We start from the raw sequence: 12,175 nt of genomic DNA, 5'->3' as shown, positions 1-12,175 counted from the left end.
TTTTTCTCTTGAGACCTTTAAAATGAGGTATTTTCCTATAGAACCATACAATGTGCCATGCAATCTCTGTTTGAGTTCAGTTGTCAGGTGTCCAAACATAATATGTCCTAATCTTTTGTAGGTCTTTAGTTAGCTCCACCACCAATCTAGAAATCAGATGGGCAAACATCCAGACATTTTTGTGTTCACGAGAGATTCCCACTGTCCCTCAGCTCTGTTGCAGATGTCACAGGGATCTCATCACACAAAAAACAGAGGGAGAATATCCTAGGTAGGTTCCACTGTAATCAGAACCATCAGAGTATCCTCTACCTACCCTACATAGACAGTTCATTTTCTCAACAGTCCCTGCTTGGTTCACAACTCTGATGCTCTCCTGGCATTTAACCACTTTTGCGACCTATGCCTAACCTTGTGGGGACTTGCAAGCACACACACAGCCCAGGATACACCAGGGGACCGTCATGTCCATTACTGGTGATTTCAAGATCAAATACTATTCAAGTTGGGTGCAGCGTCTCTGCCACGTCATCTACCCATGTGGATTGTGCACAGCTCTAAGGCGCAGAGGACATGCTTTTTGATGATGGTCCTGTGTTCCTTGTCCAGTATAGACTCCTAAATTGCCACACCTCACTAAAAGGGGCTCTATGGGGATCCAGTCAAATAATCATTATCTTCAGAAGGCTCCACTCCTAAGCAGCCATCTTTACCACACACCCTAGTGGTCCGCTTGATCAGTCCTTTAAGACTTTTAAAAAGAGGTAGGAGGCTGCAGTTGTGATATATGATATTTTAATTTGTATCGCGCTCATACTCAAGTGTTTCAGAATGCGACGAAGCAAGGGAGGGGAACAAGGGAGGACAAAAACAACGATTTTACTAGGCCCAGTGACATTTAGAACGTTCAAGTGCAAGGGAGAGTAAAAGGGTAATGTGCAATGGTGAGGGGTGGAGTGGAAAGTGCTGAACACGGGATAAAACAACAACAGGTAGTGCAGCCAGCAGGTGACAAGTGCAAGGTTAAAGCGCAGACACGGGGTGTCTAATGAGTGCAGGTAAGGGGACTGTAAGGTTGCAGATACAGACCCAAGCACAAGGGTGCCAGGAGGCAGTGTAGGTGTGTGGCTGGGTGGGCAGGGACCCTGGCCCAAAAATCAGAGGGTAATCAGGTGCCCTTTGCCGAAGCAGACAGATCAGCAGTGGAGAGGAAGAGCGAAGGCAGAAGCAAACAGGGAGGTCTTGAGGTGCATTCGGAACCGAAGATTGTTCTCCTCAAGTTTCAGAGAGGCAGCGAGGCTGTTTCAGAGGGAGGCCCCAGCCGAGAAAAGAGATCTACCCCCAACTCGTTGCTTGGAGAAGCAACTGACTCTGAGGGAGTTGGAGGAGGAGGAGCGAAGAGCTTGAGAAGGAAGGTATTTAAGGAGGGAGAGTTGAAGGTATTATGGACCCAGGTCCTCGAAAGCCTTGTGGACAATGCAAAGGGTCTGGAATTTAATCCTTGCAGCCACTGGGAGCCAATTCAGAGATGTCAGGGCTTGAGAGATACAATGCCAGGGCTTGAGGCCAAGGACAAGTCTTGCATTCCTGTTCTGGATAAGTTGCAGAAGGCCGAGCTCGAAGCAGACAGATTTAGAAAGAGGCTGTTGCAGTAGTCCAGCCTAGAGAGAACCAGAGCTCTAGAGACAGTGAGCTTCTGGGGGAAGGAGAGGAAAGGAAGAATACTTCTGAGGAGGTGGAGCTGGTAGTTAGACTTCTTAGAGACATCAGAGATGTGAGGAGACGAGGACAGTGTGGTGTTGAAGATTACCCTGAGGTTCTTAGTCTCACATGTGGGAGCATGAAGAGGGCCAAGGGAGGCTGGCCAGAGAATGACAGGAAGGAGGGTGCAGGTGTGACGACGAGGAGAATCTCCGCCTTACTGGCATTAAGGCAGAGATTATTGGTGGCACACCACTCCTGGATAGCAGACAGACAGAGAAGAGAGAAGGAGAAGAGTTGTCAGAGGGAAGTGTGATAATGAGCTGGGTGTCATCCGGATAGCACTGAAAGTTGGAGAAGAGAGCAGAAATGAGGTGGGATGGAGTTGCCAGGTATTGGTTGAAAAACCAGGGAGAAAGGTTGGACCCTTGGGGAACATCACAGGTAGAGAGTGAGAAAGAGCAAAGGAAGGACTGAATTTGGAATTGGGAGGGTCAATCAAAGAGGAAAGAGGTCAGCCAGGCCAGGGCCTGATCGGTAATACCCAGGTTATCATGGAGACAGTTGAGCAGGATTGCATTGTTGACCATGTCGAAGGCTGAAGAGAAATCGAGTAGGATGAGGACAGATGGGATGTTAGAGTCGAGGTTGGAGAGCAGGTCTTCATGGATGTTCAGGAGAGCAGTTTCCGTGCTTCTGGCAGCGCTGAAGCCAGACTGATGCTCATTGAGACAACCAACAGAATCGGTGTGAAGATTAAGCTGGGAGATGGCCAGCTTTTCCAGGAGTTTGCCGATGAAAGGAGTGATGGAGATTGGGCAATAGTTAGCCGGGCATGTAGGGTTGGCTGTGGGTTTCTTGAGAAGAGGGTGCACAAGAGAGTGCTTCAGAGGGGTGGGGAAGGCTCCAGAGGTGAAGGTGAGGTTGCAATATTTGGCCAGAGCAGGAGCAAAGGTGTCAATGTTGTCCTTGATGGTTTTGGACGAACAGGGAAGAACTTGTTTTGATGAGACTGTCATAGTTGTGGGTAAGGAAGAACACTAAAATTATAATTAGTTGAGAGACATACAATCTTAATCTGATAAAGGTGATAGAACTATAGAGAATTAAAATAAGATTTAATTGACAGAGAGGTCAAACAATGAAATAGGATTGGCCAGCTCTTAGTGAGTTAATGGGAAAATCCAAGTGATCATTGTGCGTGACATACATATGGTATATATGCTGATCTGAATAGGGAAAATGTAGAAAATCCAGAAAGCACAGCAAGGTTAGCTCTAATGATTGCTCCTTTTCATTTAATGTTTGGTATTCTTTCCAAAGCAAAACCACCCTAAGGAAAATAACATTTTATTATTTTCCGAAAAAATCGGGTGAAGTGTGAAAGTGAATATAGGAGCTTTATGGAGCATCTTGTAACAGCGACTGTGGCCCAGCCTCATCCAGCTCCTCTACATATACATCTCAAGAAACCTCAAAACCTTCCAAACATGAGGATGACAAACTAGAGTACCGCCAAAGAAAAATACATCAAAAGCAAGGAATTGGTAAAGTTACCTTACACATAGCTGAGAAGATTGGCTTCAAGGCAGCAGCCAACAAAGGTGCATCAAATAAACTAACATATGCAGATATGTGCAGAATAAACAGCAGTAATTGATCCTTCTTTTACCCGTAAAAAAGAAAATCCAAAAGAAATGGAGGAAACCAGAAAAATGTTGTTAAACACTACAGGTCAAAAATGTATACCCTGATGAGGAATACTCATCCTGCAGTAACCCTCGAGAAAGATTTTCTGATCTCCAGTTTCACTGGGCATCCATCCATGGCATATGATGAACCTTTATCAGGGCCTTTGCAGACAAGAATGTTATCCATACAAAAGACAAATGCTGGAGCGGACATTGCCCTTCAGTCTAACACCTATGCCACCTATGTTTATGAAGCCCTCCTTTCAGACATTGCAGACCTGGATATGACAATTTGAGAAGGCATTGAATGCTCCACAATCCAGAAATACAAGCAATGTGACTTCAAGCTTTTGTCATACATGACTATGATGGGGTGAAATAAGACTCCCTTGTGATTGGTCCAACTATGGCAATTAGGAAGCAAATTCCTTGCAGAGATTGGAGGACTAAACCTGACCAATAAAAACTTTTCCTAGGATGTAAATGATTGGTAGTAGAACTGGAATAAAAGGCATGCTGGTACCCTAAGGGAGAAATCAAAGCAACAGAAAAGGAGTTGGAAACCTTCCTTTCATTATCTCTTCTGATTTGATGCTTTGCCCCTAAAGCTAAATAACTTCAGTAGAAACAAACACCTCACTCCTTAATATACTGTGGGGATGTTTGGGGGAAATATGACGGTTTTAGGAGAGATACAACTGTGAAGCATGGATACTGTGGATTGTGATATTGTAATGTGGCCTACAATGTATCAGTTCCACTCCACTGACTCGCAGGCCTCCTGATAAAACTCATACAGGGCCTTTTTATGTATTTCAAAATGTGTAAATACAACACCTTTTATCTTTCTGTGTCTACCAATAATGCAAAGCACATTTGTGGTGTGATTTAGTTATAGCCTAATGTGTCCAATTTCCGAAAAAACAGAAGAAAAACAAACTGTTTTCAGAAAAAAACTACTGTGGTTGAGGGCAAGGTTAGTCCTAAAGAGACAAGGCTGTGAAGAAGGACAGAAAGGATATGATGAAATTCTAACTATCCCTTCCGCCTATCCACTCCTCAGCCTAGGAACTCCTCAAAATAAGCATATGTTGGGAGGATGACATGCATGGGCCCTTTTTAACCAGCAGTCCTTTTACACTGAAGTCTTATCCTCAACATTCGGTAACGTCATACCATAGTGTCCTTCTTTCGATTCCAACCCAGTCACTTATAGACTAGCCTCCTTCTTCAATGATTACCTAACAGGGTACACAAACCCTGATTCATGGAACTGTGCAAAGTGTGTTTCTGCTGTGCAAAGTCCGGGCAAAGTCATTTTGTACTGCAAAAACGACTATGCCCGGACTTTGCACTGCAGAAATGAACTTTGCACGGTTCCAGGAATCGGGGTTTGTGTCAGCAGTGCAAAGTCACTTTTCAGCAGTGCAAATTCACTTTGAACTGGGCAAATATTCAATGAATCAGGCCCTGAATGTCGAAATGGCTTGTCTTGTATTCTAGCATGGGCTGTCCACAATAGAATGTAAAAGAAAACATTATAAGGCTATCAAACCTAACCCCATCTTTTTTTTTCTACATCCAGCATGAGAGTGCAGGAAATCGTAAAAAGCTGACCAAGCACCTCCTCTTTTTGGAGCCCCCCTGGTCCAAGTAGGACAGTGGAGTATGTAATGATGATGATTGCTAAATAAGTAGAGCCCAGGTTTCATGGCTACTGGAGTAAAACATTGGTTCTAACGTGAGAGAAGACTGAACTTAACAAAATCAAAATCCAACACAGAACTAACTTAGCCTTTCATTTTTCCATTGGTTGATAAATTAAGGACCATTTTCTAAAATGGGGCAATAATATCACCCGTTATCAAAGTGCTTATAAGCTAGGAAAGTCAGGAATCAAGCGCTCTATATTATGATTGCAGGGCTGTGTGGGGATTCCAGCCTGTCGTCCTTGCAAGGGAGCTTCCATGTGTGAACACACGTAGCCAGAATGCCAAACATCTTTGAAGACTTGAGGGACCTCCTATCACCCAGAATCTATGTTATCTTGAGCTAGTCCGCCAATTACTTTTAAAGAACACCAGTTGTCTAGCTCTACCAGTCATTTTAAATGTGTCCATGTATGCATTTTTATTTTGGTACCTTTTCACAACATGGTGCTGCTGCCTTTTGGTTAAACGCGGAATTAAAGAATAATAGTACAGTAGAATAAATGTAACTGGAAGTTTGGCTTTCGTGCAGACAAAAGTACATTTTTTAAATCTCCAATTTCTCTCTTGTAAAGGGTGCTGTTTACACAAAGGTTTTTTATTTCTTCTGTCACGTTCAATGATAATAATACAATGTTCTCACACGGATAGCATATTGTGAAAAAAGGTACGGTTGTAATGGCATCTTCAATGTGCCTGTTCTCTGGGGAAAAACAGTAAAATGAAAAAAAAGAACAGAGAAGAGGTTGAGAGGTATGCGGTCAGCATTTCTTAGCAGTGACTCATATGAAGGTATGAAGGTAGAACACATATATTGAGCCATTCTTTTATCATATTTAACTCTGACTTGGAAGTGCAGTCCTAATGGATAACTGCCAATAGATACACCGTCCTTGCCTTTTTGTGCGCTCTCTTCTCAGGGTCGCCATTTTATAAACATGCAAAGTGCAAATAACAAAGAGCAGCCAAATCCTTGCTGGATGCCTCGCGCGAGGAATGCATTAGAAATTAAACAGAATAGTTAGTTTGCTCATGGTTGCTTCTACTCTAAAAACAATACGCATTCAGGTATCCGCCATTTCCTTGTGATTACATTATTCAAATCCATTGGAGCGTCATCATATCCATCTCAGAGCAGTGACCATATGGCCTGTATTAACAGAGCGCAATCGCGCCTTTCAACGCAAGCACAGGCTTCTGAAACCAACATCAAGGACGCACGAATACCCGGAGAATGGATCCCAGAAGATGCCCTAAAAGCTCAACCTAGAAAAGAAGAGATGGTGCAGAGGTAGCAACCCCCAGCAAGTAAAATCAGGCAACTCAGAATACAAATCCTAAGGGCTGCATGTGGAAACATCTCAATTAGCCAAAGTGAATGGAGTATAGTCTCTACATTTAATGGTATGCCTTCAGCAGCTGTGTTGATATAGTTGCATTTCTGAACAGAATTCCTTATTATATAGCATATCTGGACTTAATTACCCACAATACTGGTCCCATATGGTGTGATTTAGCCATTCGTGGTATGTGTGTTCGCACGTTGGAGATGTATGCCTGACCAAAAGCCAAAGAAACGAAATGGAAAGGGAAGAGGGCAACACAGCTATAGGTAACATAATTAATGATAACCCACTTAAGTACACCCCAGTTATACACTGCAACATAAAGTATGCAATCCAGCATCATGTGATGGTCAATTTCGCTGACTGCCTTGAGAATTCTGATTGTATTTCATTAATTCTATACCGACTGCATGTGGACATGCATTTGGCATGGCATTGATTTGCTAAGATCTATCATAGCCTTTGGAACTATCAAAAGCGAGGATTCTCATTGGACAATCTGTGGCCTATACGAACCTGTATACAGTCACAGATTGCTTTCTAGAGCCAACATATTGCTCAGAATGCTGCATTTCAGGGCTGATGGCCGGTCGGGTGTACCAGTAGAAAAGTCCCCGGTAATGTCCAGGTGGATTTATGTACGAACAACTTTCATCATTATGTGGCTCTCCAGACATTTGCACTACAACACCCATTACCCTTCAACATTGACTATGTTGGCTAAGGATCATTGGAGCTGATGTCTAAAACATCTGGCGGGTCACATAATGGGTAACCATGTACCATATTATAAAGACACAGGTTATATTTTTATATAGACCCCTACACTCGGGGTGTCATTGGGGCTCTGGGCTGACATACCTCATTTACTCAGTCTTCAGGGCCTATAAAACCTGGTACGCCCTTAGACTGAGTCTAAAGAGCTTAAATATAGAATTATAGCAACCAACTATATTTTCTTTTTTGAGATACAACTGTTCATGGTGAATCTTCAGGGAGGGAGGATAGTTCAGGGGAACACGCTCATCTGGGAAGCAAGACAACGTAGAGCAACACATGTTTGATCCCTGGGTCCGCGCTTTGAAACCTCTGGGTATTAAGTGTGTTATAAATAACCCATTACAATTAGAAATGTGTTGCCTTACCAGCTCCTGTGCTAAGGACCTCCGAAGTGTTTCTCAGACCAGTGAAGTCGAACTGGTAAAGTCTCCAGGAACGCTGGTCAGCGACTTCAATTGAGTAGCGTCTCCATCGATACATGATCTCCTCCTTCGGATAGCCATCTGCAGGATGGAAGGATAGATATACAAATCCTGAAATCTCTGAATCAATACATTAACAGAGCAGTACATATTCCCAGACCAGGATCCCAAACACATTTCCAGGATAGGTAGGCAGCAGCGCACACAGATCAACACTGTGCATTCAAATCATGTATTGGGCAGACATTCATAATACAGTCTATCAATCATTCAAACTTCAATGACAAAATGATTCCCAAGAACATTTCTTTAAAAAGGCAACACACATAAATGCATTTCTCTCATCTTGTTAAATGTTTTAAACTTGTTTTCATGAATCAATCTACAGGCACGAATCCAAGAGAGTAGCCTATACATTAAAAACGAACCAGCGTGGTGCACAGTGTCCATCAGTTGCATGTGAGCTTCCAGAGAGTGTGTTATGTGAATGTGCTATGAGCAATCATTGTAAACAGTCCTATTATTAATGTAAAACAATACCAAACTAAGCAAGTTAAATTAAGATAAAAGCTGCCATTTGGAAAACTTCAAACAACTGCCGATCAGCACAAGGCGTTTTCACGATAGTTAAACCAGCATGTGCAAATCACGATAGGCTTCTTAGCAAGCTCTTCATTAGTCCACAGTTATTTTCGAGTAGTCCAGTAATAGCCATGATCTCAAAACCATCTTTTCGTAATACCATCAAGTTAATCCGAGTAATGCATAGTAGAATTCTTAAATGTATATTTGTTTTCATCATTAATATCATTATTAGTAGTAGTATTTCTAAATGTAGTTTTACTTCCAATACTAATGTAGTTATTATATGTAAGTGTATTATTATTATCGTTATTATTATTATTATTATTATTATTATTATTATTATTATTATTATTATTATAGTTATTAGTATTATCTTTACATGATTCCGCATTTGAAATCCCCAAAACACACATGTTTGTGATATCATGGGCATATATCAGTTAATGTATAAGTCCTGACACCTCAATTTCCTTAGGCCATTCAGTGAAGACTATATTCCTACCATGATAGTATCTACAAATCATTACATATCATGTGTGGAAATGTGTATCATGGCCACGTTTGCGTTTGGTTGCTTGCAAATGTGGCGTCTTTACCAGTGCTAACGATTGGCATCATCCCTTTGTCTAGGCACTTGGTCGCGATTCGCAAAATTCTAGGGAGCAGCATCGGACAAGCAGAATAGCCATCGAAATGCTCGACCAGGAAGCACGATCCCTTGATTCTTAAAGCCATTCTGTCTGTGATGGGATGGTAAGGCGCCCAGCGCACATGCCCACCCTTCCCATCATATGTGAGTGCTGCTCATGTTTGTATACAAGCTTGGCACATAACTACAAGGGCTTTCATCTCCCATGTCTCTGTTATATGTATGTCTGCAAACTCCAAGCCCCCCACCCCTTGTGGGTAGTGAAAGATGTCCACTCCTAATTTTGGTTTGAATATGTACAACTGTAGAGAATCATCTGATTTAAACTTTCCCTGCCTCCTGGCCTATGCTTTTTACAATCTATGCCTCAGTCTGGGCCTCAGGGAGGCTAGTGATATGTAGGTCCCAGTTTTGAGCACATTTCTTTGAGAATCAAGGATGCTCTCAAACCAGCACCGGCCTGGTGAGAATTGTCTCAACCTGGGTGAAAGCTCATTTTGTAGCCATCATGCTACCAACACCATGTTTCCTTTCTACAGCAAATTCGCCCCAAAAATTCTTCTTCAGAATCTCCACATGAATGTCCTGGCCACCACATACAAAGCTGCAGTTTTGCCACCATGTCTTAGCCAACAATTTCACAGCTTGGAAAAATGAAATCACTATCCCTTACAAACTGTCTATAACATGCAGTCAGGATTAGAAACTATGACCAGATCAGGCAAGACTTGAAATCCAAAAATCAGGCAGGATTAGTAAAAATCTACATCTGTCATGATCCATGCCCCTGACCCCCTCAGGTATAACAGCCCCCTAGCAGCAATGGGGCTAAAGCCCTTCACACTGGCCCCAAGGGCCTTAAAACTCCATCAGAAACATACATGGAGTCAGTCGTGGTGCCTTTGGCCTTTGGCGCCAGGGTCATTATCAGGAATAAAGCAATACCAGTTTTGGACCTTAATCCAACATGGAGGCCTATTACACAGCTCAGTTCTTTAGAACCAAGCCATGTGGTCTCGTGTTTTGGGTTTGGCTGCGCCTGAAACTACTTGGCCTGGAACTACTTTACCTGGGATATTTAATCCACAAATTGACAAGGGGGGTCCTGGGAGTCTCTCTGCCAGACATTAGTCCTGGTTACGAGAGACTTACCCACAGTCTTTAGCTCACTATCTTTCACAGAGAAGAAATATCCCAAGCATATCAGTCTTTGTCCTGGGGCAGTCCAGCACCGAAAGGCTAGGCAATTCTCCTCTGAACAAGAGTACCAACAGCATCCCCAGACACGTGTTTCGGTCTGGTTGGCCCTCATCAGTAGGGTGGATCTGTGCCTCTCTAAGAATAGTGAGCAAGGGGTCCACGTCTGGATTCCCCTAGTAACTTAGGGTGAGACCCAAAGTTACTTAAATATGCAAATTAACAAGGGGGTCCTGGGAGTCCCTCTGCCAGACATTAGTCCTGGTTACGAGAGACTTACCCAGAGTCTTTAGCTCACTATCTTTCACAGAGAAGAAATATCCCAAACATATCAGTCTTTGTCCTGCTCTGGGGCAGTCCAGCACCGAAATGCTAGGCAATGGACCCCTTGCTCACTATTCTTAGAGGGGAACAGCTCCTCCCTACTGATGAGGTCCAACCAGACCGAAACACGTGTCTGGGGATGCAGTTGGTACTCTTCTTCAGAGGAGAATTGCCTAGCATTTCGGTCCTGGACTGCCCCAGGGCAGGACAAAGACTGATATGTTTGGGATATTTCTTCTCTGTGAAAGATAGTGGGTAAGTCTCTCGTAAACAGGACTAAGGTCTGGCAGAGGGACTCCCAGGACCCCCTTGTTAATTTGCATATTTAAGTAACTTTGGGTCTCACCCTAATTTACTAGGGGAATCCAGACGTGGACCCCTTGCTCACTATTCTTAGAGAGGCACAGATCCACCCTACTGATGAGGTCCAACCAGACCGAAACACGTATCTGAGGTTTCTGTTGGTACTCTTGTTTAGAGGAGAATTGCCTAGCATTTCGGTGCTGGACTGCCCCAGGGCAGGACAAAGACTGATATGTTTGGGATATTTCTTCTCTGTGAAAGATAGTGAGCTAAACACTCTGGGTAAGTCTGTCGTAACCAGGACTAATGTCTGGCAGAGGGTCTCCCAGGACCCCCTTGTTAATTTGCATATTTAAACCACACCCAAACAGCAGAACACGCTTTGAGTTATTCTGCACTCCTGCAGCATAACGCTGATCGTGTCCAGCCCCTGCTCATCTGCTTCTCCGGCGGCCCGATCCTGAAGCCCTAGATCCGGATTCCATTAATAACCTGGAAGAACAAGAACAGCATTAGCAAGCAAGAACACTTACCGGTGAAGTAACCGGCCTTGAATCCGTCCTGTGCTTCGATTACCTCGCCCATCTCCAGAGTTCGCCGCAACCTGCAAAGGTAAAGAAACAAGGACAGCTTTAATAACAATTTTTACCTGGGCAAGCAGCGAGTCCTGGCAGCACCCTGCACTTCTCTTACCTGGCCCATCTCCGGTTTCAACACAACCTGCAAGGGAGAAGGAACAAGGTCAGCATTAACAAAGCACTTACCTGGGCAAGCAGCGCTTCGGTCGCTCATCACTCTGGAACATCACCGCAACCTGTACAAAGAAGAGAAGAGAGCACAGGTTAGCAATTAACACCAATAAACAGCGCAGCACTCTGCATCAATAACTCACTGTGGTCTTTGCCATCGGCACGGCAACTCCAAGATCGCAACCATCCTTGTGAAAACAAAAAGAGACATTGTTAGGGAACAGCGTAGTGGAGCAAGACGCCGAGAAGACAGAGAAAACGGAGGGAAAGAAAGAGACAGAATAAAGACGGAAAAGACATTTTAACTCACCTGGAGGACAGCAAGCAGAGTCGGAGTCACAGCTGGTCTGGACCCGACATAAGGGCACACAGACCAGTGAAGCAACTAGGTGCACGGTACGCCCACACCAACCACGTGCCCCTGCACAGAGACGCAGGACGGAGAGTTCAACGCACACAAACCTAAGGTGAGAAATAACCGCAAGGGAGGGGATTTGGATCAGAGGGAGGTGGGAGTCCACTCATCACAGAACCAGCATCTTAACCCTCCATTCTCCTGTTATAGGTGCTACCCAACGTCTGGCAGATAACCAAGCAGAGAGCGGTCCGGGATAGTGCTTATACCTCCATCCAGTATCGTGTGGCGTCCCCGTGGATACCAGGTGAGCGTAACAAAACTCGAAGCATTATTAAAACATCCACCTGGGCGTCATGGAAAC

At 43.9% G+C, this 12,175-nt stretch overlaps 1 protein-coding gene across 1 annotated transcript in view; it reads right to left on the bottom strand.

The window, feature by feature from the left end:
• Nucleotides 1–12,175, bottom strand: part of LOC138481142 (gamma-aminobutyric acid receptor subunit gamma-4) — a 2,457,252-nt gene that overhangs the window by 555,012 nt on the left and 1,890,065 nt on the right. Inside the window, exon 6 of the mRNA XM_069613069.1 lies at nt 7,593–7,730. Within this exon, the coding sequence (XP_069469170.1) occupies nt 7,593–7,730 (138 nt within the window). The remainder of the gene's footprint in view (nt 1–7,592; nt 7,731–12,175) is intronic.

Source organism: Ambystoma mexicanum, chromosome 5p (genome assembly GCF_040938575.1).
Source record: "Ambystoma mexicanum isolate Mex_15411 chromosome 5p, UKY_AmexF1_1, whole genome shotgun sequence".
Lineage (NCBI taxonomy): Eukaryota > Metazoa > Chordata > Amphibia > Caudata > Ambystomatidae > Ambystoma > Ambystoma mexicanum.
The sequence above is the reverse complement of the archived record's forward strand: the minus strand, read 5'-3'. Positions and strand labels throughout refer to the sequence as shown.